The following is a 25,781-nucleotide window of genomic DNA, read 5'->3' on the forward strand; positions in this document are numbered from 1 at the left end:
CATTAAACCAGACACGGGACTGACGTTTGAGAGCATTTCTAAGTTTATTTCAACACGGGACCTGCTTGACAATATTGTGTCGTTCTGGTGGGTCAGCAGAGAAGGACGGGGGTCATTTATGGCCGTGTGGGAGGCGGCTCTGGGGTGTGAGGGGGCCGTGAGGGGCCGCGGAGAGGGGCGGCCATGGCGGGCGCGGCTCCGGCCGTGAGGGGAAGGGGGCGGGGCCTGAGGGGAAACGCGGGAGAGCCTTGGCTCCGCCCCTTCCCGCCCCGCCCGAGCGGAATGGGGCGGGGCTTGGGCGGGAGCCTCCGCATTAACCAATAACAGCGCTCCGTCCTCACCCGGCCCCCGGCTGACGCGCAGCGCTCGGTTCTGATTGGCTGGAGGGCGCGTCAGTCAGGCGGCTCGGTGCCCGCAGGCGGAAGCGTCTCGCCCAGGAGCGGGTACGTGCGGCCGGGCCGGGGCGGCACCGGCACCGGCACCGGCACCGGGGGCTGGAGCGGGATGGGGAGCGGCATGGGGAGCGGCATGGGGAGCGGCATGGGGAGCGAGAGCGGGACCGCGAGGGACCCCCGGGCCGGTCCCCAGGGACACCGGCACGTCCCGGTGTGTCACGGATTGTCCGGCCCTTGGGACGCACCGCCGGTGCCCCGCGGAGAGTTTGGGGTCTGTAGGTGAAATTAAAGAAAAAAATTGCTTATTTTGTCTAAATAGCAATTTGTTTGGTCGGGCCGTAGCGATTACTGGCGGGGCTTTAGCTGCAGCGCGGGGTCGTGGCTCATCGTGCCCCGTCATCCCCGGTTCCATCGCACAGCAGCGATGCACGCGGTGCGGACGGAGTCAGAACTGGCCTCGGGAGAATTGCGACATCCAGGGGGTTTTATCCCTGCCGCCTCAAATCCTCAAACTTTAACAGCGCTCTTAAAGAAGCCTCGCTGCGGGCAGCTCTGGGGCTGAGCAGCGCATTCCTGTAAAGGGATAAGTCATGGGATGGGTTATGTTGGAGCCCACCCAGTGCCAGCCCTGCCATGGCAGGGACACCTCCCACTGTCCCAGGCTGCTCCCAGCCCTGGCAGTATCCAGCCTGGCCTTGGGCACTGCCAGGGATGGGGCCTCATAAGGAATGTAAATATAATAACATCACTTTTTAATAAGTTTGCCACACAGCCTTGTTTTTATATAAATTAATTTAAAACTTCCTTTCTCTGCTCTTGTCTTTCTGTAATACTTAAAAATTGGACAACAGAGCCGAGTGCAGTGGAATAGGGAGAACTGAAAGTGAAATTGCAGGAGATTACTGAAATAAGTGGAAACATCACAGTGGGTGTAACAGAAATGTTCACAGAAACTCCTGATGTACTTTTCATCCTCTGTGCGTGTGGGGAAATGTGGGACTTAAAGGATATTCTCATAAGTTGCTTGTGGAATGTGTGTCTTCCTCAAGGAAAACTTGAGTATTGTTCATGACTTTAAATTTCTTCCCTTTCTCCTTCTGTCTTTTCCTCTCTTCCTCGGAAACAGGAGGTTCTGTTCGTTACTAACCCAGTGATATTCCAGGTTAAGGCATTTTTCTTTCTGTGGACGTTTTGTATTTCCTTGCAACTGCTTTCAGTGTTTTGTTCAAGTGAAATCAGCTCATTTTGGGAGAGAAAAGCTGATTTTCAGGTGCAGATGTTGAACTGCTGTTGTGTTTTCTGTCTGTGTAACAGACCAGTGGGTTTATTCTCAGTGCTGGCATCTGCCAGGGATGATTGTTACAGCTCCAGTTGCGCTCACTTTGTTCAGAGTCTTCAGTTTGTTGCTGCAGATGTGTTTTTGTTTGCTGGACACGAGTGAGGAGTGTTCCTGTCTGCCCTTGGAAAAGGGGAGGAGGCTGATGGTGGGAAAGGCATTGAAGGACGGGGAGTGCCAAAGGCTGTACCTGTTTCCTCCCTGGGAAGTGTGTGGGTGTAAGAGTTTAAACCAGAGGGTGAGTTCTGCACCTTTATCCAGGTGGGAAGTTCCAGCTGAAAGCGTCTGCCTCCACCAGAGGTGTCTGTGCAGCAGGATGGACCTGGGCTGAAAACTGCCCCTGTTAGTCCTGGTGGGGACAAACTTCAGCCTGGCTCTTGTGCTGTTCATGGAGCCTCAGCTTCACAGAGGGGCTGGTTTGTTTAAATGCAGCTTATTATTTTCTTCCTTTTTCTCTTCAGGGTGTTGAGAATTACGGATCATGGAATGTTTGGGTTGGGAGGAACTGTGAGGATTGTCTGGTGCCAGCCCTGCCATGGGCAGGGACACCTCCCACTGTCCCAGGCTGCTCCAAGCCCCAGTGTCCAGCCTGGCCTTGGGCACTGCCAGGGATCCAGGGGCAGCCCCAGCTGCTCTGGGCACCCTGTGCCAGGGCCTGCCCACCCTGCCAGGGAACAATTCCTGCCCAATCTCCCATCCAGCCCTGCCCTCTGGCACTGGGAAGCCATTCCCTGGCTCCTGGCCCTCCATGCCTTGTCCCCAGTCCCTCTCCAGCTCTCCTGGAGCCCCTTTAGGCCCTGCAAGGGGCTCTGAGTTCTGTCTGGATCCTTCTCCTCTCCAGGTGAGCACCCCCAGCTCTCCCAGCCTGGCTCCCTCTGCTCATCCTGGTGCCTCCTCTGGCCTCTCTCCAGCAGCTCCACGTCCTCCCTGTGCTGGTCCCAGGGCTGGGGCAGCTCTGCAGGTGGGCTCTCACCGGGGCACAGGGGCACCATCCCAATCCCTTCCCTACTTCTTGTTCCCAGCCCAGGACACCTTTGGCTCTCTGACTGCAGGTGTCCATTGTTGGCTCAAGTCCTTTTTCTCCCACAGGGATGTTCTGTTGTGGTCCCTTGGGAGGGTCTCTTCCCTCCCCTGTATCAGTGCGTTCCTTCCCTCTGGCATATTAAATCCAGGATTTTTTAGCTGGATTTATTGAGTGCCTTTTGGCCCACCCCTCTTGGGTTGTCTCTGTACTGTGTTCACATTGCCCAGAGCAGCTGGGGCTGCCCCTGGATCCCTGGCAGTGCCCAAGGCCAGGCTGGACATTGGGGCTTGGAGCAGCCTGGGACAGTGGGAGGTGTCCCTGCCATGGCAGGGGTGGCACTGGATGGGCTTTGAGGTCTCTCCCAACCCAAATCATTCCATGATTCCATGTTTGCCTGCGGCCACTGCAGGGTGAGGCCCCTCAGCTCCATAGTGGGGACAGCAACAGGAACCATGAGCGAGTTCCAGTGGGGGTGGGTGAGGAACTGGGAGGGCAAAGCAGGAATTGCTGCAGGGAGAGGGACAGACACAGCCATGGTCTGAAGAGGAACAAGGAAAGTCCAGCTGGAGCCATTTAAGAGTGGAAAATGAGGAAGGGCTTTAGGAGCAGTTGTAATTCGGCTGAGGGAGCTGGGAAAGGGGCTCAGGCTGGAGCAAAGGAGGCTCAGGGGGGACCTTGTGGCTCTGCACAAGTCCCTGACAGGAGGGGGCAGCCGGGGGGGTCGGGCTCTGCTGCCAGGGAACAGGGACAGGAGGAGAGGGAACGGCCTCAGGCTGAGATTAGAGATTAAAAAGAAAATTTCCCTGCCAGAGTGGTGAGGCCTTGGGATGAGCTGCCCAGGGAGTGCTGGAGTCACTGTCTCTGGGAGTGCTCAGGAGGAGTCTGGATGTGGCCCTTGGGGACAGGCTTTGGGGTGCTGCTGGTGCTGCTGGGGTGGCACTGGGTGATCCTGGAGGGCTCTGCCAGCCCTGATGATCCTGGAATTCCATATGAGCACAGCACTGCAATTCCCTGTGAAAGCTGTGGGAAGAGCAGGGATCTGACATTGCCAGGGAAAGGTGTCATTTAGGCGAATAACCAGATGGCTGAGCCCAGGTGCTGCACAAATTAAAGTAACTTTGGAATTGGATGATTGATTTTGATGTTTGAAGTGGCATCACAAGTGTGGGTTTCTGGAGCTGGATTCTGGAGGACAAACTTTTTGCTCTTGTTCACAAGAGGTGACCTGTGTTTGTAGCGTGGACAATCTGTTTATTTATGGCTTTTTATTTCACTTCTTCTCACTGCTGTTATTAACCAGAAAATGTTCTCCATCAGTCTGTGTAACACAATTATGAAGGACATTTTTGTTGGTCTTTACCAAGTGGCTGGAGATGAGTTATGGCAGGTTGGGAAATGCAGGAGTTGACAACACTAAACCAAATTAGAATGGTGCTAAGAGCAGTTGTGAGTCAGTTAATTAATTAACTTTGCTTTCCTCTTCCCATATTGAAGGTTTCCCTGTGACCTTCCCTCTGTGCAGCAGGACCTTCTTTACCCTCAGAATCAGTTGATTTGCTGAGTTGGGCTCTTTTTCTCTGTGTTCAAAAAGGCACTGAATTACCTTATCTGTTAGATTGGAGACTGGAAATATTAGTATTTAATTGAGATTCCTTGACATGACTTGAAGAGCAAGTTCTGCCATAAGCTTTTGGGTTGTGTGGTGGTTTTCTATTGTAATTCTGTGTAGGGGAGGTTGTTTCATGGATATAGCTCAATACAGCATCAGCAGAGTTTGTCATGGAATGGTTTGGGTTGGGAGGACTTCGAAACGATCTCATTCCCTCTCCTGCCATGGGCAAGGGAGATCCCACGGGAAGGTTCTCGATAAAAACCCGAATTCTGTAAAACCCCGCAGACTGTAACTCATGAGAGTTGTCCAACATCTTGACATGTTCCTGGTGGATGCTGACATCATCCTTGGCTGTGTTTCAGGCACTCAGGCAGGGCTGTTGATGGAAGAGCTCGGGGCAGTGTGAGCCGTGGCCATGGCAGGGTTCCTGGACAATTTCCGCTGGCCGGAGTGCGAGTGCATCGACTGGAGCGAGCGCCGCAACGCCATCGCCTCCATCGTGGCCGGGGTGCTGGTGAGCCGGGGCACACGGGCTGGGAATCCACCAGCAGTCCCACTCCTGCCTCCAGTTCTGTCAGTTCTCCCTCTTAACTGCCCCCAGTCCAGCCTGTTCCCTCCCAGGGTCACTGTGGGACTGCCAGCAGCGTTGGCACAAGTCCCGTGACGTTGCTGATCACGAACCATTTCTGCTCTCTGTTCTTGAAAAAAATCCCTCATGGATTTCCTGCAGAGTTGGATCTGTTGGAGCTGATCTGTTCTGCATCATCTCTATCTCGTGTGTGTTCAGAGTCTGGGTTCTTGTTCTTAAGGGGAACAAGGAACAGGGAATTTCACAGAAATTGCACAGGGAGTTTCACAGAATCCCAGAGGGTTTTGGGTTGGGAGGGACCTTAAAGCCCATCCAGCCCCACCCCTGCCATGGCAGGGACACCTCCCACTGTCCCAGGCTGCTCCCAGCCCCAATGTCCAGCCTGGCCTTGGGCACTGCCAGGGATCCAGGGGCAGCCCCAGCTGCTCTGGGCACCCTGTGCCAGGGCCTGCCCACCCTCCCAGGGAACAATTCCTGCCCAATATCCACTTCCAGAGATGGGGCAGCCACAGCTTCTCTGGGCATACATTTATCCATACCCTGCTCCTTAATTTGAACAGAAAGTGTGACTGATTCTCAAACACTGCTCTGAAAACAGGAGCATTGAGGTTTGTGCAGACATTGCCAATCAAAGACATTTAAATCACTTTCCAGAAGAGCTGGTGCTTGTTAGAAGCCAGTTAACCCAGTGCTGTCCAGGACCACTGGCCTGGCTTCCCTGCCTGTTCCTGTGCCCTCCCAGCCTCATCCCCTGTGTTTGTGCCCAGTTTTTCACAGGCTGGTGGATCATGATCGACGCTGCCGTGGTTTATCCCAAGCCGGAGCAGCTGAACCACGCCTTCCACACCTGTGGGGTCTTCTCCACGCTGGCCTTCTTCATGTGAGTGTTGGACACAGGGAGCTCTCATCACATGAACACAGGAAACTAACCCAGGGTTTACTGACAATGTGTCCAGTATGGATAAAGCAGAGAATCAGGGAATGGTTTGGGTTGGAAGGGACCTCAAAGCCCATCCAGTGCCACCCCTGCCATGGGCAGGGACACCTCCCACTGTCCCAGGCTGCTCCAAGCCCCAATGTCCAGCCTGGCCTTGGACACTGCCAGGGCTGGAGAATCCAATATTTGCCTCAATATGAAACAATTGACTGCCTTTCCCCCTGTTTTTAAACAGCTTTTGCAGCTGTTTCTTGCCCAAAACTTCCTCAAATGGGAGGGGTAAGAGTAGCATGGCTTTTGTCATGGAGACATAAATAGAAGTAACAACTTTTATTGAATCATCCAATGCTGGCAAGAAAAAAGGAGGATTTGGGATCTGTAACTATTCAGAATGCCAAGGAATTTCTCAGAATTTGTCACTTCTTAAAAAAAAAATAATCTGGGGTTTTATGTAGAACTCTGAATTGATTTTCTGTAATCTGAAGTGTATCTCTTTTTTTTGTCTCCAGGATAAATGCTGTATCAAATGCACAGGTGAGAGGAGACAGCTACAGTGATGGATGCTTAGGAAGAACAGGTAAATTAACTCTACAAATCCTGCTCAGGTGAAGGACTCATCATTTACCTGCTGGGTTTTTTTTTCCAAGTGGTGGTGAAAGAAATAATCAGGAGATAGGAGTAGGAGAGGACTGTTGTGAATTAATTCCTTTACAGAATTAACCCTTGCAGATAAGTGCTGGCTTTGTTAAAAAGGGGAACTTGGAAAAATTCAACTGCTGGAAGTCTTGGCTTCCCAAATTTTCCCTGGGTAGCTGCTGGGAGAAATCAGTTCCTGCCTGGGGGTGCTCTGGAGCAGACATTCCCTAGGAATGTGTCACAAACATTTCCATTTCCTCTGTGTCACTGCTGTGGGTGTCCTTGGACCTGCTGTCCTTTCCCTACTTCTATTCATAATTCCCTTCCTATTTCCCACATGGATCCCAGCAGCCTTGTCCACGGGATTTGTAAATTTGGTGGGATGTACTCATACTTGAAGTGGCCTATGATTCTTTTTTGTGTGTCATTCATGAGCCAGCTCCAGAGAACCTTTGCACAGGAATATTTTTCCTTCCCAATGACTGAGCAAGCGGATTGTTTTGTCCTTGATCCAGGGTTTAACCCTTTCCACTTGTGCCTTTAGTGAGATCAGGTATTCCATGCTCCCAGAGGAGCAGCTGGATTGCCTGTGCCTATGGATAATAATCCACATTTCACTCTTCCCTGCAGGGGCTCGGATCTGGCTCTTCATTGGCTTCATGTTGATGTTTGGATCCCTCATTGCTTCCATGTGGATCCTCTTTGGAGCCTATGTTACACAGAGTAAGTTGGGTTATCTTCTCCTCAAGGAAAGTACTTTTCCTGCCAGCTTTTGGCAGGAAATCCACAGGGATGGAAGCCTGTGGTCTCTGGAAAATCCGAGCCACACCATCCAGGTTTTAGTCTGGGATTGAAACTGGAATAGTGTGTTAAATCCACCTCCCTGTAACTGGAATAGCCTTTTAAATCCACCTCCCAGTAACTGGAACAGCCTTTTAAATCCAGCTCCCAGTAACTGGAATAGTGTGTTAAATCCAGCTCCCAGTAACTGGAATATCCTATTAAATCCACCTCCCAGTAACTGGAATAGTGTGTTAAATCCACCTCCCAGTAACTGGAATATCCTATTAAATCCAGCTCCCAGTAGCTGGAATATCCTGTCAAATCCAGCTCCCAGTAACTGGAATATCCTGTTAAATCCAGCTCCCAGTAACTGGAATAGTGTGTTAAATCCAGCTCCCAGTAACTGGAATATCCTGTCAAATCCAGCTCCCAGTAACTGGAATATCCTGTTAAATCCAGCTCCCAGTAACTGGAATAGTGTGTTAAATCCAGCTCCCAGTAACTGGAATATCCTGTTAAATCCAGCTGCCAGAACTAAAGAACTGAGTGTTTCCTCTGTTCCTCCTCTGCAGACACTAACGTGTACCCTGGATTAGCAGTGTTTTTCCAGAATGCATTGATATTTTTCAGGTAAGTTACCTGGGTGAATCCCCCTCCTTCCAAAGGGACTTTCCTGCTTCCATACATTGATACTCCTGGAAAAGCAGCTCTCTCTTCTCCTCCCTTTGCTGCAGAGCTTAGAAACAAGGTTTGATTTGCCCCTGCCCAGGCTCCTCACTCCCTCACACTCCTGTCAGTCCAGCTCTCTGCTCCCCTGGATGTGCAGCTCTGGAATGTGGATGGCCAGGGATGTACAGAGTTTTCTGGATGAGGTATTGCCAGTGTCTTTGGCTAATGGCAACCATTCACCTCTGTCTTACATCCCTCAGCTTCCATCCCAGCAGAGCCAGGTGGGGGATTCAGTTCCCCTTTTCCAGAGTATTTCACACCAATGGCTCAATTCTCTGGTAGTTGATGTTCCCTGTATCTCCTTTCACTGGCTGAGCTCTCAGCTATAGAGTGGTAATTCCTTTTCCTAAGAGCATGGTGCTGTGTTTTGTGGCAGCACACTGGATTTATTTCAAATAATATTGTTAAATCTATCCTGTAACACTGGGAAATGGATTTGGTGTCTGTAATAACTCTTCTTACTTGTGGAATGCATTTTGCAATCCATGGATTTTATTAATAAAAGACACAGAAAGTGTTCAAGAGTGTCAGCTCCAAGATCAGTCACTGGAAAGTTTCATCTCACCTCCTTTCTTCTTTCAACTGGCTGATCCTTTTCCTTCCAGCCCCACACCAGATGCTTTGCAGTGACCTGGATTGATGGGCTCTGGGAAAGGGGTGATGTTCCTGCAGGAAACAGCAGCTCCTAAGTCTCCTCTGGGATTGAAAAGGGAAACTGCTGAAGGCAGATTTTGCGCCTGAAATTTTTAGTTTGATTTTGAATCCCAGAAGGTTTGGGTTGGAAGGGGCCATAATCCCATCCAGTCCCCCGTGGGCAGGGACACCTTCCACCCTCTCAGATGGGTCCAAATCCTGTCCAACCTGGCCTTGGGCACTGCCAGGGATCCAGGGGCAGCTACAACATGTGGAATTTTGGAAATCAATTTGTAATTTGGATCTGATTCTCTACCACAGGCTCAATATTCTTCCTGATTTGCTCATAAAAATGGAATTGTTTAGGTTTTATCCCAGCAATCCTGTCAGGTTGGGCTGATTCCCAGGTGCTAGGGTGAGACCTGCTGCTCTGGACTCCTTGAATTTGATAAATACCAGGCTTTTCCTTCAGAAGGGCTGTGAAACTGGGTATTTTTTATTTGAGCTTCAGTTGGCTCTCACAGTTCCAGCCATGCACAGGAAACCAAATACAAACACCGAACCCAAATGCTGACCTGAAAGTTGGGGGCTGGGCTGTTGATTTGCACAGGATAAGATTTAAGGATACTGTTAAAGTTACTTCATGTGTGGTCTGATTTTTATTTCTTTTTTTCCCCCCCCCCTTAGCACGCTGATCTACAAGTTTGGGAGAACAGAAGAGCTGTGGGGCTGAGCTCACTCCTGGTCTGGTCCATAGTTGCCATGTGGTTCTTGTATGTAGATAAATTCACAGTCCTTTGTTCTTGGTTTGCTTCCCAAACTGTTGGAACTGAGACAATTCCAGGCTCTGTCCGAAGCTCCTCTTTTCCCAGGACACACTTGTGAATATGTACATAGGACTGTGTATATTTCAAAGGGAATGGCAGGCTTTCCTGCTGGAATCTCCAGGCTTTCTCCTTCAAATCCATGGCTTTCCATCAGTTTCATCTTCCAAACCTTCACCTGTGTCCGAGGCTTCAGTGAACAATTAGTGAGCAAACAGGACAGAGGCCATCCCTGGACCAGGGGCCGTGCTGGGATAAGAGCTGATTTTAAGAATTTTATATTATTGTTCAGGTAAATAAAACGTAGCTTTTTTTTTTTTTGGGTAAAAGGTTATGGGTTTTTCAGCAAGTCCCTACACTCAGCAGGTTGTGCATGGCAAAGCAAAGTGTCCCTGACTTGTGATGGCTCTGGCACAAAGGACATTTGCTGGCACCACAGTCCTTGGAATTAATTTCATGCTGCTCAGTGTAAGAGATGCCAGTTGGTATTTAATGTATTTCCTGATATTAGAATAAAAAACTCCAACAAACTGATGCCAGTTGTACTTGGTGTAAAGGATAAATGAGTCAGAGCAACTTCTTGCTGCTCAGGCAAGTGTCATTGGCTGCAGGGGAAGCTGTTTGCTGGTAAGTGACTTTTCCTGACCTGTTCCCTCTCTGCTTAAAAGGAAGTGGGATATGGATGGATTTATTGTTCACAGTCCTACCTTGTAATAATTTTAAGGTTCAATAAATTCTAGGAGTGACTCATAGCCAGCTTTAGGGCTGCTATTGCCCCGGTTAAAATGTATTTATCTCTTAAATTTTATGGCTCTTTCCATTAATGAGCTATTGAAATTCAATTTCATCTCAGTGGAGTGAAACAGAAAGTGAGGCCAAGGCTGTTTCATATCCCTGGAGTGTTCCTGTGGATCCATTTGCTGTGGCTGAGTCCTTCTTGTGAGGTCTCTCTGGTTTTCACAGCATTTGACTATCCCCCAGGTCCCAAGGCTTTTACAACTTCCCCATCTCAAAGCTGCTGCCTCAGGGGTCTCGGAGTGCTGAGTGGAAATGCTGTGCTGCTGACTGGAAACTGTTTGTCATCACCTGCTCCTGCTGGGAACTGCTCCAGGGGCAGGAGATGGGGCCAAGTCTGGAGCTGCCCTTGTGCCCTGGCTGGAGTGGCCTCATCCCACAGGAGCCACGGGCTGCTCACTGGCTGGAATTCCAGAGAGCTGCAATAAAAGTGGTCTTAGGTGCTCAGAACAGTGAATTCACGGGGTAGTTGTACAGGAACTCACCTTTGCACAAGGCTTGCACCACGCAGTAAAGCCAGGTTTGGCTTCAGGCCTGTCAGGTTTCTTGCCCAGGAGCTGGGGAATGTTTGTTGGGAAAGTCAGGAAGGAGTGTGGCCTGTAACTAATCCCTGTAACTAATCCCAGTGCCAGGATCTTGTACCTGCACTTGGAACTTGAACACACAAGCCAGGCTGGCAGAGCTGGGAGTGCTCACCTAGAGAGGAGAAGCTCCAGGGAGCTTCTCCAGCTTCTCCCTGCAGGGCCTAAAGGGGCTCCAGGAGAGCTGCAGAGGGACTGGGGACAAGGGATGGGGGGACAGGAGCCAGGGAATGGCTTCCCAGTGCCAGAGGGCACTTTTACACCTCTAGCAGCTCCAGCACAAGCCAAGGGGACAGGGAGGGCTCAGTGACAACAACCCTGCAGTTACTCCCAGTAAATGCTTTTTAATTGTTTGTTTAAAAGTATTTAACAACACAAGCCCTGACACGAGTGCAGAGTAGGGTTTATTCAGGAATACATACAGATATTCCAGGAGGTGTTTTAACCTTATTTCTGTCCTCTGTGTGCATGAGGTTGTCCCTTCTGTGAGCTGTGGGTCCCCCTTTGCTCACAGCCCAGCCTCAGAGTGTGGGTGATGAAAGCAGAGCTGGTGCTGACGTGACAGTTCCCACATGAGTCAGGCTTCCTGAAGCTCCCTGTGTCAGCAGCTTGTTTAATCCCAAGGGATTAGATCCAGTCTACAAGGAAGCACCTGATGAAGCTGTTGGCAGCTGCTGGCCTGGGGGTTCCTGGAAAGGCTGAGACAGAGCTCAGCTCTGCCAGGGCACTCCCAACCAGGCACTTCCAAAGAAAAAAACCATTCCGTGTTGGTTTTTTTAAACAATTCATATCAAACCCAGAAAAAAAAAATCAAACAACCCCATCTTTTTAGTGAAGAAGAGGTTCACTTGTTCTTTGTGCTTTATTGGACACTTTGCAGACCCCACAGGGGCTGATGTGTTTAACTTGGGCTCTTCTACTTTAAGGCACTAAAACCAGAACTCTCAGGCAACTTTTCTTCTGGTGGTGGTCCACAAGAAGTTTTAGTGTCTGACAGTGACTGATACACGCTGTAAAACCTCAGAGCAGAATTAATTACAGGTCCTTTGTGGTGTGCAGGGCCCTGGCCTGGCTCCAGGAGCAGATTAATGCTTCCAGGAGGGTGGGTGGGAGGAGGCAGAGACAAGCAGGCCTCTCTGGGAGCGGTTCTTGGCACAGGTTCATCCTGAGGAGAGTACTCACAAATTTTAGTTTGTCCTGCACTTAAAATGATTCAGGAGAGCAGACTGGGGTGGGTATAATGGAGTATTGTTGCCAACAAAAACAAAACCAGTAGGAGTGGAATTCACATTCCAACTCTTCACTCCCTGAAAAATCCCAGGTTATCCTAATCAATAAAGTGCTGTTATTCCTCCAAACTTCCAGCCTGGGGTGGGAATTCACCCCTTTTATCCACCTGTCTTCAGGCAGTTTAGTGTTCCTTTCCTTTCCCTTCCACGTTCCCTCTTCCCAGTGCCTTTGGCAGAGTGAGGAGCAGGGGGAGCTCGGCAGAAGCCCCTGGAGCACATCCCAGGGGATTCAGGATTGTCCTGCCAGCAGCCACACCACAGGAGCAGCTTCTGGATAGTCCTGGAGCAGGTGACACTCACTGGGCTGGTCCTTCAGTGGCTTCCCTGTCCCTGGGGGTGGGGTGGTGGACCCTCACTCTCCGGGCCACCTCCTTCTCCAACCTCAATAGCCTGGGGCTCACCCTCAGCAGGACTGTGCAGCTCCTCCAAGCCAGCCAAGGCAGGGTCCCTCAGGAACTGGAAAAGAACCAGAAAACACCAGATCAAGTCCCTGTTAGAAATTCCAGAGCCAACAAGGTGCTCCAGCCCAGAATCCACAGCAGGAGGAGCTCCCTGGATATTCCATCCTGGGCTTCCTTGAAACTGCACTAAACAAGGAGAAGGTTAAAAATGCATTATTTCTGTGGGGGGAAAAGAAATAAATTATTCTAACATGCCTTCAAGTGAGTTAAAGCAGCTGCAGTTCCTGGTTGGGTGTTTGGGAGTTTTTTTTGTAATAAATTTTGCCCAATCTTTCCACGTCAGTTCAAGGAAATTCCTTTGAGTTAATAACAAACCACTCCCTGATCTCCAAGCTGGGAGATCCTCCAGCTGCAGGAACCCATCAAGTGAGTGATGGAGCAAATGGGATCCAAGGTCCTGGTGCGATCAGTGCCAGGCACGTGGCAGCTGCAGCTTCCTCTGTCACCAGCAATCCCCCCTGACATTCTGCCCTGGCACTTACGGCTTCCCTCGACTCCCCCTGTGCTCCCCTTCCCTCCAAAATTAACTCAGCACCTTGCCAAGGGCAATAAATCAAATAAAAGACAGTAATCAAAGCAAGGAGCTTTAGAAAAGTGAGACAAATCAGGGTGAACTTCAATTAAGGCCCCACTTTCTCTGCACTCACAGCAGGGCTAATGAGCCACGGGATTATTCTTCCAAAACCCCAAACAGATCCACTTCAGCCAGCTGCAGACACGAGCAAACCTCAGCTTGGCCTTTCTGCTCCCTGTAACAGAGCCTGAGAGCTCAGAGCCTGCTGGGGTGAGGGAAGCCCAGGGCTGTCCTGCCCAGCCACCGGAGTTCCCCCAGGCTGCCTCGGTGACGGGGCATTCCCCAGTGGGGGCTGCCAGCAGAGGCCCCGGCCTGGCTGCTCCCTTCCAGAAATCCGCTTTGGATCCATTCTGCCACTTCCCTTCTTTCCCTCCGGCCCTGAGCAGAGCCCTGCCCCAGGCCAGGCTCGCTGCTGGGCAGGGGACGCACTGGGGCTGCACGTCCATGGTCCAGACTCATCCTGTGCCTCCAGGATGAGCCCAGTGCTTGCAGGTCCTGCACATGAAATGCTGCACCACTTTAATACCCTGCAAATCATTTAAAAAAAATGTATTTATTATTTATTTTCATACCCTGGACAATTCTTTTTTAAAGTACAAGGAATTGTTTACCATTTTAAAGCCCTGTACAAGGATTGTTTTACTACTTGAATACCCGGCACAACTTTTTAAAGATTGTTTTAGTACCCTGTACAATTAGAGTTTAAATTATTCTAGCAACCTGTACAAGGATTTTTCTATTATTTTAATACACTTACAAAGATTTTTTAACTCTTTTAATGCCCTGAACAATTATTTTTTAATTATTTTAATACCCTGCACAGATTTTTTTACTATTTTAATACCCTGTACATGGATATTATTTTTACTATTTTAACACACTATACAAGAATTTTTTACTATATTAATACCCTGTAGAAGGAGTATTTTTTTACTATTTCAACACCATGTACAAGGAGTTTTTTATTACTTCAATACCCTGTACAAGGATTTTAAAATTATTTTTAATACCCTGTAAGATTTTTTACTATTTTAATACTCTGTACAAGGATATTTTACTATTTTAATACACTTTCAAGGATTTCTTTACTCTTTTAATACCCTGCACACTTATTTTTTAATTATTATAATAATACCTTCTACAAGAATTTTAAAATTATTTTAACACCCTACACATTTCTTTTACTATTTTAATACCCTGTACAAGGAGGTTCTTATTGTTTTAATACCCTGTACAAGGATTTTTATTATTATTATTGATACCCTGTACAATTTTTTTTTTTACTCTTTCAATACCCTGCACAAAGATTTTTTTTACTATTTTAATACCCTGCACAAGGATTTTTTATTTGTTATTTTAATACCCTGCACAAGGATTTTTTTACTATTTTAATAGCCTCTACAAGGACTTTTTTTTTACTATATTAATACCCTCTACAAGGATTTTTTTTTTACTGTTTTAATACCCTGTACAAAGATTTTTCTAATATTTTAATACCCTGTACAAGGATATTTTACTATTTTAACATACAGGGAGAGGTTTTTTTTTACTACTTTAATACACTGTACAAGGATATTTTACTATTTTAATATACTTACAGGGAGGGGGTTTTTTTACTACTTTAATACACTGTACAAGGATTTTAAAAAATTCTTTCAATACCCTGCACAAGGATTTTTTTACCATTTTAACACAATGTACACGGATTTTTCCCCTAAATGAGACACACTTCACTTGACAAGTGACCCCTGTGAAATGTCAGCTGAGGCAGCACGAAGACAGGAAATTCTTTACTCTGGGTTCATTCATCCCCATGGCTACAAAAAGCTGGAAATCCACTCCCAAAACCATAGGACTCCCACAGTGCTCAGAGGGAGACAAAATAAATCCACCTCCAAGAGCTGCTCACAAATAAAAGCTTTAAAAAACCCAGAATCTTTTGCAGAATAAGAACTTTGAAATCAAAGCTTTGCTTAAGGGCTGCTCCTTGTGTAAGGACCGAAAGGGGAAGAAGAGCAGGACTGAAACCTCGTGGTTGAGCACAGAAATGTCTGAGCTACCAGCAGGAAAATGCCCTGGGATGAGTTTTTCATCTGAATCCTGCTGAAACAAAAGAGGAAATGCCCAGGAACGTCCCCCTGAGATCAGCCTGAGGCATCAAAACCAATAATCAGGGCTTGTTAATTAAAACTAATCCAGGTTTACTTTTTCGTATCTGATTCCTGCTCAGACCTGGCTCCAGTCCTTGTTCCACAAAACCTCTTTGCTCCCACTGAGGCCCAGTTTGAGGCCTGAGAGGAGCAAAGAAAGAGGAACAGCAACAGGATCAGTCAGGCTCAGGCTTTTCCAGGAAAGCACAGCCAGGTTTGTGTCCCAGGGCACAGGAAAGACCCTTCAGTTCAGCAAAAGAGGAAAGAAGGGGGAGATTACAATCAGAAAAGCCACAGTTTTGAGACATCACTTGCTTATCTCCATTGCTGCTCAGCAACAGCTCCTTTGGGTGATGTTTCCCCCAAGTTTCTCTTTTACAGGAGAAACCCCAAGGTCCCCACGTACCTCCTCGAAGTGTGATGGGATTTGCAGAGGTGGCTGAGACCAATGTTTGATTTTTTGGTGGTGTTTCCACAGAAACAGCAATCCAGTTGCCACCAGATTTAGAATGACTAACCCCATGACAAACAGGAGGATGATCTTTCCAGCTCGGGTTGCCTCTGGAAAAGAAAGAAAAAAAATCCAACCACATACGGCAGGTTCATATTTATGGAATCATGGACTGGTTTGGGCAGGAAGGGACCTTAAAGCCCATCCAGTGCCACCGCTGCCATGGCAGGGACACCTCCCACTGGCCCAGGCTGCTCCAAGCCCCAATGTCCAGCCTGGCCTTGGGCACTGCCAGGGATCCAGGGGCAGCCCCAGCTGCTCTGGGCACCCTGTGCCAGGGCCTGCCCACCCTCCCAGGGAACAATTCCTGCCCAATCTCCCATCCAGCCCTGCCCTGTGGCACTGGGAAGCCATTCCCTGGCTCCTGGCCCTCCATGCCTTGTCCCCAGTCCCTCTGCAGCTCTCCTGGAGCCCCTTTAGGCCCTGCAAGGGGCTCTGAGTTCTGTCTGGATCCTTCTCTGCTCCAGGTGAGCACCCCCAGCTCTCCCAGCCTGGCTCCAGCCCTCAGATCATCTTGGATTCCAGAAGGGCCCAAATTCCTTTATCCTGTTTTACAGCAGGATTATGAAGGAAAAGAGAAGGGGCCGAGTACCACACAGACCCTCCATCCCTGGCTGAAAATTCCTGATTATTTTGCCACTAATGCCAAGTGTGAACTCCCCATGGTGCTCCCAGCATTCCTGACAGGCTGGGTGTGGAAGGGACCAGCTCAGCTGATCCAGGACTCGTGTCCTATCCCATCCCACTTGGTACAAAAATAACATTCCCATTCCATACCACTGAGGGCAGTTCTGTGACACTCTGGGGCACTCTGCTGTCCTTCCAAGAAGTGACCCGAGTAGATCTCCAACTGCACTTGAATGCTGAAGCAATAAAGTGTTGATTCCTTTAGATTTCCAATCTGGAATAGTGTCTTGCTTTCACTTAGCTTCTGTTGAACGGACACACACGCACACAAAAAGGTGTTACTGTAAAAACCAGACCAGTTTTCAACACAAATATCCCTCCCCCCATTTAAGTTGCTCATTCAAGAAGCTCAAATTTTATTTTTCCTCAACCAGCTTTCCCAAGTAACAGAAGCTGTGGAATATTTCAGTTTTCCTGGGAGTTTTGATGCAGCTTCTGCAGCAGCTCAGGCAGGGAGCAAAACCCAGGGGAGGGGAGGGGAAAATGAAACCAGTTTGACACCTCTCCTGGCTCTCAGCTGACGGGTATTCTGTGTGTGAGAAAAACACATGTTGGTGCAAGGCAGGAAGGAAGTGGAGGCGATTTACCAAGGACTTTGAAGCAAAAGGGGGTTTTAAAGAAACAAATTTTTTTGCTTCTGTTTTCGAAATGTTTGACTTCAGATTCACGTCATTTGGAAGCTTCTTCCTCTTTTTTTTTTAAGTCTGACTTAATACCTCCCCTGCATCTCTGGCCTGTCCAAGCATAGTTCCTCAGGGCCCCAGGCAGCAGCAGGAGCACACGATGATCCCAAAACCTCTGAGCCTCAGGATGAACAGGACCACCTCATCCCAGCATGTTCCTAACAACTCCTGCTCTCCCTGCCCTGGAACCAGGCCTATCACGCCCCAGCAGCTGCTCCTGCAGCTGACAGCACAGCAAAGGAGGAGAGAGATTACAGTGTTTTCCAAATTGCCTGAAAAAACTCTGAAATCAAAAGTCACCTTTGCCACCACTTCTCTCCCTGGATCTGCAGAGGGATTTAATCCCTTTCCATACAGAGGAAAGAAGTTTCTAAGTTTGGTAGAGCAGCAGTGCTTGTGCCAAGGCCAGATGAACCCTTCTCCCACAACTCCCCATGATGACGCTCACTGGACCAAAACACAGATTCTCTGCCCCCAGCTGCTGTCCTGCCAAGAGGCACTGACTCACACCCCTCAGTCCCCAGGCACAAAGAACACATCAGAGAGGATTCTTACTTCTTCTGTAGGACTTGTTGTGTTCTCCCAGTAGGACACGTGATAGTGGAGAATGTCCTCGGTTTCAGGGGTGAACGAGGGGCTGACGCTGACGAACAGCGAGTCAGGGCTGACACTCACACTGTTCACCTTGGGGGGGCCCAGCAAGGCTGAAAAAAACCAGAGAGGGCAGGGAAACGCTGCAGTGCACAACTGCCTCCAGCTCCACCCATCCTGGGATCCCTGAGGCTGGAAAAGCCCTCCCAGCCCAGCCAGGCCCAGCTGTGCCCCATGCCCACCTTGTCCCCAGCCCAGAGCACTGAGTGCCACCTCCAGCCCTTCCTGGGACACCTCCAGGGATGGGCACTCCAAACCTCCCTGGGCAGCCCCTGCCAAGGCCTGAGCTCCCTTTCCATGGGGAAATTCCTGCTGCTGTCCACCCTGAGCCTGCCCTGGCCCAGCCTGAGGCCGTTCCCTCTCCTCCTGTCCCTGTTCCCTGGCAGCAGAGCCCGACCCCCCCCGGCTGCCCCCTCCTGTCAGGGACTTGTGCAGAGCCACAAGGTCCCCCCTGAGCCTCCTTTGCTCCAGCCTGAGCCCCTTTCCCAGCTCCCTCAGCCGCTCCTGGGGCTCCAGCCCCTTCCCAGCTCCCTTCCCTGCCCTGGACACTCTCAGCACACACCCCAAACATCGACAGCTTTTGCTCAAGAAAGGGAAAACATTTCCCCTTCTCCTTAATGCGCTTGCAATACTTGCTTATCTTTCCCTGGAAATTCAGTCAATATTAACCAACAGTTAATGCTCAGAAGTGTCTGAGTTCATCTGCAGTTACTGGCCATAAAATTGTTATCTTTTCTTTTCCTTTGATCAGCCTGCCACACATGCTCCCTAAAACCCCACTGTTTGATCCCTAGATCGGAAGAGGAATAATGAGTTCTCCCCTCCTTGCTTTGATGTCTCCACGTGTCCCTTATGATAAACATGCTGACCTCCTTTTGTGAAGTGCTCCAAGGTGTAAATCATGAAAAATACCAATAGGGCACTGCCAGAAGTGCTCATTAACAGCAAAAATAACTCATTGTGTGCACCAATTCTTCCTCATCATGCCTCAAATCCAGTGACTCTGATCCAAACACCAAAGGAGGAGCCCATGGATTGGTATTTGGGAACTGATTTCCACGGGAGTGACACAATAATTACCCCGGAATGTTCCTCCTCTCCTACCCCAAGCCTCTGCTTTGTCCCACATTTCCATCAGCTCGGTGCTGTCCCATCCCCCAGAGGATCTCACTCCCAATCCTGCACCACAGGCTGTGGACACACCAGTGTTCAGTGCAGGATTCAGGCATTTCCTCACTCTGCTGCCAGAGAAAATCCAGGATTTAGAACCAGGGAAGTATCAGACTCTGGAGCCTGGACCATCACTGCCCCTCAGTAGGTCTGGGAGATCACAAACTGAAGAGTCCACAAATCCCTTCCTCTGCTTAGTTCCCATTTCAAAGCTACTTTTTAACCTGAACATTGACTTTTTTCTAATCATAAAACCAAGCATAGCAAGGCAAAGAGCAGATCTTAGAACAACACCACCACACTTGTTCACAGCAGAGGGGTTGTGGACTCCCCATCCCTGGCAGTGCCCAAGGCCAGGCTGGACACTGGGGCTTGGAGCAGCCTGGGACAGTGGGAGGTGTCCCTGCCAAGGCAGGGGTGGCCCTGGATGAGCTTTAAGGTCCCTCCCAACCCAAACCATTCTGTGATTTAAAGTGTGGCCTTGACACTTCTACATTGTAGTGTAGACAGTTTATACTTATCTGAACCATTTATATTTACCAGGACAATTTATATTTCTCAGGGCAATTTATCCTTATCAGAAAAGGGAGCTGTCCAGCAGAAAGAGCAGGTTTTGCCTCAGACTGCCACAAACCCAAGGGCTTGTGCGTGTGTGTGTGGGCAGAGCTAAGTGGGGAAATGAGAGCATGGAAAACCCTCCAGCAAAAGAACATTGTAGCTCTTTGAAGGCTCAAGCACCCCAGGAGGCTCAGGGGTTTCCCTGGTGACACCTGAGAGAGCAGAGCAGAACCAAACCCTGGGGAGGCCTTGGAGCCTTTGTGGACAGAACACCTCAACCCTCTCACTGGGGCTCCACACAACAGAGCCAAGGAAGCCTACACAGGCAACACGTTTTTTCCCAAAGAAATCCCCTCTGAGAGAGGCTGACATCCCAAAGAGCACCCACTGTTCCTCTCTGCCACGAAGGGAGGTGTGTGCACCCAGGCCGAGGTGAGGGGGCCCAGCTCGGCCCTCACGCGCAGCAGGATCGTCCAGCGCCGCCTCCGGATCTGCGGGGGGAACTCGCACTGGGTCTGGGGGGTCTGGGTACAGCCCATCTCACTCCACTCCTCATAGAACCCTCTGCAGAGCAGAACAAACACAAATAAACCAGTTAAATAAACCTGGAACGCCCCCCTCCCACTCAGTTTTGGTAAGATAAGCACGTGTTACAAAACTGTGGCTTCACACGGGTTTAACCCCAGAGCCCTCCCAGCTCCTCCATCCCCTCGGGATCTGGGGAAATTTAAATTGGCCAGAGAGAATCAGGAAAGGCTAAAATTATTCAGAGAACTGTGCAACATTTCTGGGTGTGCTCAGGGCTTCAATCTCTCCTCAGCTCAGAGGACACATCACAGGCTAAGGGATGTCAGTCACCAGGAGCTGCTCTTGGAGATGCATAAAAACATCTGTGATAAAAAACGTTCTTTCATTCTGTGCTTATTCATTTTCAGGGGTTTGGGGTTTTTAAAACCAGTTGTTATCCTGGATTAGAACAAAATGAGTTGGTTTTAGAGCTGTTTACTCACGTTCTGTAATGGGCTGTGTATAACACCGAGCTATTCTCCACTGGAACAGGAGACCACCTCAACAAACTCTGGAAGTTGTAGGAATAAACCTCCACATCTTTTGGTGCTGGTAAATGGGGAGAGGGTTCTAAAGGAAGAAGAGGAATAAAAATAATTATTGAAACATTCAAGTGCACAGTAACCAAATTTCAGTCTCCAAATTCCATCACCATACATTACATTTTCACTGCTTTGCAGGTAAAACCATTCCCCCTCCTCCTCCTCCTCCTGTTTCCAGGAGCTCTGGCACATTCAAGCAGTGAGGGCCTGGGAAAAATTGCCCAGAGCAGCTGTGGCTGCGCCTGGATCCCTGGCAGTGCCCAAGGCCAGGCTGGACATTGGGGCTTGGAGCAGCCTGGGACAGTGGGAGGTGTCCCTGCCATGGCAGGGGTGGCACTGGATGGGCTTTGAGGTCCCTCCCAACCCCAACCAGTGTGGAATTCTCTGTATCCATGAATTCCAACTTCCTGTTTCGATTCATTCCATAGGGAACATAAAGCTCCAAGTACCAAGTCCACCAAAAAACCATAAACCCCACCCAACCAACCATGAAGCCATAAATGAAGGTCCCAGAATTCCAGAATCACCAGGGCTGGGAGAGCCCTTCAGGATCACCCAGTGCCACCCCAGCAGCACCAGCAGCACCCCAAAGCCTGTCCCCAAGGGCCACATCCAGACTCCTCCTGAGCACTCCCAGAGACAGTGACTCCAGCACTCCCTGGGCAGCTCATCCCAAGGCCTCACCACTCTGGCAGGGAAAAATTGTTTCCAATCTCCACCCTGAGCCTCCCCTGGTGCCATTTGAGGCCATTTCCTCTCCTCCTTTCCCTTGGCACACGGCAGCAGAGCCCGACCCCCCCTCACTGCCCCTCCTGGCAGGGACTTGTGGGGAGCAGTGAGGTCCCCCCAAGCCTCCTTTGCTCCAGACTGCTCCTCACAGGACAAGTTTTCCAGACCCTTCTCTGACCACTGGTGATTACAGCAGCTTATCTGTTGCAATCCTCTGCACCTCACATTTGCCTCTGTGCACAACCCAGAGCACTTCTCCCACCCACCTGCCTCCTGCTAACTGAGAATGCTGAGGTCACTCTGGTGAAACTTTCCAGGAGCCAGCTGGAAAAAACCCTTCAGGACCACGTAGTGCCACATCCCCTCCCAAACCTCACGTTCTGCCAACTTTGGAAGCGATTTCACGAGGCAGGAAAGGGCAGAAGCTCTGTGTGTGGGGATGGCCCCCAAACGGAGTTACTCCAGGAGCCCCGGGCTGGGCACAGGGGCCACAATCGGCCTCGAGCTCCCGGGAAGGAGGTGACGGTGCAAACCAAGAGGGAAGAGTTGCCTCTGAATAACAGAAAAACCACAGCCCTGAGAGCCCAGGCAGAAGGAGGAGGAAGCTGCTGGGGCTGGAACGTGGCCAGAAAGGGACAGACTCACCCATGACATGGAGGGAGGGAGGAAGCCAAGCCACAGGCAAAGGCCAGGAGGGAAATGGGGGCAGTGGAGAGGAAGAATGGCTGAGGAGAAGGGAGGGAGGAACTGGAGGAGAGGGGAGCTGGAGGCAGGGAGGAACAGCAGGAGAACCAAAAGCTCTGGAGGACAAGGCCAAGGCTCCAAGCAGGGCCAGCTCCAGCAGCCCTTTCTGCTCAGGGCTCTCTCCAGACACATCCTGGAACCTCCAGGGATCTGCCCTGATGGGCAGAGCTTCACTGGGGCCTGTGCCAAGAGGGAGGAAGGTTTTCCTTCTGCACTTGATGTGCTTTTGTGGAGTGATTCCCTCACACCATGAGAATCACAGAATCAATGGGTTGGAAAAGACTCTCAGATCACCCAGTGCCACCCCTGCCATGGGCAGGGACACCTTCCAGGGACCAAGCCCCATCCCGCCTGGCCTGACAAAGACAACCATGACAAGATATCCCATATCACATCAGTTCATTTTTTGTTCTGAAGAACAGAGTCTCCTAAGACACAGTTTGTTAATTTTTACATTGATGAGATCAGAATATCAAGCACTTGAGTCAAATTCTGGCCCAGGTTTCCCTGGGAATTTGGGGTCATATTAAAAAGTTTGGGGTTTTTGATTTCTACATCAAGCTGCATTAAACCTTAAGTCCAAAACACCAAATAATGAGTTGAGTTCGAGCTTTCCAAGAAAAGCTGCGGCTGCCTCATTCCTGGAAGTATCCAAGGCCAGGTTGGAGCTCCCTGGGACAGTGGAAGGTGTCCCTGCCCACGGCACGGGGTGGAACAGGGTGACCTTAAGCATCCTTCCCAACCCAAGCCAGTCTGTGTTTCTCTCAGAGGTTTAATTACGCCTGTTAATAATTTCTTAGCCTCAGCTCTTGAGCAGTGCTCTCAGAACAAACACATTGCCTTAGGCCACAAGTGGCTCATTCAGCTTTGCAAATCTGCTGGAGATTCCTTACAGCTTCCTAAACCATTCATACTCGAAGGTATTTTGAAGGCCCCTAAGGAGCCTTCTCTTCATTCATGAGAAGTTTTCACTTTGCAGTCACACGGATTCTGTCTTGCACTCTCAGTGCTGGTCTGGCACGTGGTGAGGTATCTCACACCATCTGTGCCCTCAGACATCTGACACACACTCATTCTACAGAATCCCAGGAACCTCTCAGAACAAACCAGCAGAGGCAGCAAATCCCATCACACTTAAAAATAAATAAAACAGAATAAATATAAAAATAAAAATAAATAAAGAAAACAGCAATGAAACACAGGGTGAGGTGAGATGAGATGTAGGGAAGGAATTCCTCCTTATGAGGGTGGGCAGGCCCTGGCACAGGGTGCCCAGAGCAGCTGGGGCTGCCCCTGGATCCCTGGCAGTGCCCAAGGCCAGGCTGGACAGTGGGGCTTGGAGCAGCCTGGGACAGTGGGAGGTGTCGCTGCCCATGGCAGGGGTGGCACTGGGTGGGCTTTAAGGTCCCTTCCAACCCAGCCCAGTCTGGGATCCCATGACTGCACACTAATTATTTTGCATTCAGAAATGCATCATTTACCCTGCCAGCATCAAAACACTGCAGATCTTATCAAAGACACTGCAGGGCTTATCAGCCCTCTGTCTCTGCAGCTGAACACGAGGGTGCCACGAGGCTGAGGAGCTGCTTTCACAACACACCAAGGGAAATCTGAATTTCTGTCAGATCCCTCCCTCACACGGCAGTAACTGCAACTGCTGAAATCTCACACTCAACTTCCTACCGATCTCCAGTTTGCATGACCCAAAACAACCAAATGAACACTCCTAACAGAGCACCCACAGATCCAAGCATCCTCGGAAACCCAAACTCCCTCAGGCAGGGAAGGCAGAGAGGTCCCATCCTTCCTTTCTGCCTGGAAGGGGTTTTCACTGTTTCTCTGTTTCTTTCAGAGCAGCAGCCTAAGAAGGCTCAGATTGTTTTTTCCTGCTGCAGAGACTTCCTGACATTTCATACCGCAAGACAGAGCTTTCACATAACAGAGTGTGAAGCCACAAGTCACAGCCAGTGAAAGCAGCTCGGCTTGGGTGACCTACCGGTGTCCCAGCTCCTGTTGCTCCTCAGGGATTCCCGATCCCTTCCCCTGTATCAGCCCCAAACAACCATTCTGCTACATGGGCAAAAAAGAAATCTGTGGTTTGGGCAATTTGGTGTGGCCTTTTCTGCTCTAGTGCACCAAAGTAGCTTCTCATCTTGTAACCTGGGATAGTGGAAGGTTCCTGTCCATGGCAGGGGGTGGAATGAGAGGAGCTATAAGGTCCCTCCCAAACCATTCTGGGATTCTGTTTTTCCAAGAGTTCCCTGGGAAGTCCCATGGCTGCGGATAGGATGAAACTGGGCAATGCTGACTGCAGGAGGCCCTGCCCTGGTTTGCCTCAGTCCCGTCAAGCAGGTCTGGAACAGCCAGAGAGCCCCACAGGGCTCACCAGTGCCAGGCTGGCCAGCCAAACCTTGGCCACCACCGGGACATGGGACATGCTGAACTCACGGAGAACCCAAGTGCCTGAGTGAGCACCACGTTCTGTGCACACCTCATTCAATCACGGAATGGTTTGGGTTGGGAGGGACCTTAAAGCCCATCCAGTGCCACCCCTGCCATGGGCAGGGACACCTCCCACTGTCCCAGGCTGCTCCCAGCCCCAATGTCCAGCCTGGCCTTGGGCACTGCCAGGGATCCAGGGGCAGCCCCAGCTGCTCTGGGCACCCTGTGCCAGGGCCTGCCCACCCTCCCAGGGAACAATTCCTGCCCAATCTCCCATCCAGCCCTGCCCTCTGGCACTGGGAAGCCATTCCCTGGCTCCTGGCCCTCCAGCCCTTGTCCCCAGTCCCTCTGCAGCTCTCCTGGAGCCCCTTTAGGCCCTGCAAGGGGCTCTGAGCTCTCCCTGGATCCTTCTCTTCCCCAGCTGAGCACCCCCAGCTCTGCCAGCCTGGCTCCAGAGCAGAGGGGCTCCCCTGGGGCACACCTGAAGGTCACTGAGCCCTAGCACAGACTCAGCCTGCAGAGCAAACCTCCCCGCTACGGCAAAGCATTTCCACCAAGCCTAAATCCAGACTTGCGTCCATCCACACATTTAGACGGCCTTTAATGAATGAACCGGTGCCACCTCACAAACCTCAGCCACACCACGAACACCGGGTGGGTCCCCCTGCAGCCTGACCCGGCTTCCAGCCGCAGCCGGGCCAGCCCAGCCCACAGCGGGGTTTTGGGAGCAGCATCCCCGGGCTGGGCAGGACAGACCCGGGACAGACCCGACCCATCCCCGGCCCGGCCCCAGGGGCTGCGGCCGCCTCGGAGCCCGGAAACCCGGGGGTGAAGGCGCAGGAGCCACCGGCCCCGGGCACCGCGCGGCCACACAAACCCCGCACGCACCAAACCCGCAAATACTCCGAGCCCGCAGCCACCCGGGCCCCGCAACCCTCGGACCCCGCATCGCCCCCAAGCCGGCATCCGCCCCCGGGCCCCGCACCCACCTGCGGCCGTGGCCCGCGCCGAGCCCAGCAGGAACAGCAGCAGCAGCAGCAGCAGCAGGAGGAGCAGCAGGAGCGAGCGGAGCGGCGCGCGGCCCCGCATGGCCCGAGAGGCAGCGCCGGCTCCGCTCGGGCCCGCAGCGGCCGCGGCTCCCCCGGCCGG

At 50.8% G+C, this 25,781-nt stretch overlaps 2 protein-coding genes across 2 annotated transcripts; one reads left to right on the forward strand and one right to left on the reverse strand.

Moving 5' to 3' along the window:
• The first annotated feature begins 372 nt into the window (after positions 1-372).
• Positions 373-10,032, forward strand: TMEM50B (transmembrane protein 50B). The gene is made up of 7 exons (XM_032101247.1): positions 373-443; positions 4,730-4,881; positions 5,724-5,836; positions 6,403-6,470; positions 7,160-7,252; positions 7,885-7,942; positions 9,362-10,032. The coding sequence occupies exons 2-7, from the start codon at positions 4,783-4,785 to the stop codon at positions 9,405-9,407; spliced, it is 477 nt and encodes a 158-aa protein (XP_031957138.1). The 5' UTR covers positions 373-443; positions 4,730-4,782; the 3' UTR covers positions 9,408-10,032.
• A 1,166-nt stretch (positions 10,033-11,198) lies between these two features.
• IFNGR2 (interferon gamma receptor 2) lies at positions 11,199-25,781 on the reverse strand. The gene is given in 8 exon segments (XM_032101248.1): positions 11,199-12,502; positions 12,504-12,619; positions 15,755-15,909; positions 16,637-16,790; positions 17,785-17,933; positions 19,997-20,172; positions 20,619-20,745; positions 25,622-25,781. Coding segments are annotated over 8 exon segments (1,020 nt in total). The 5' UTR covers positions 25,722-25,781; the 3' UTR covers positions 11,199-12,459.

The sequence above is a fragment of the Corvus moneduloides genome, chromosome 2 (genome assembly GCF_009650955.1).
Source record: "Corvus moneduloides isolate bCorMon1 chromosome 2, bCorMon1.pri, whole genome shotgun sequence".
Classification (NCBI taxonomy): Eukaryota; Metazoa; Chordata; class Aves; order Passeriformes; family Corvidae; genus Corvus; species Corvus moneduloides.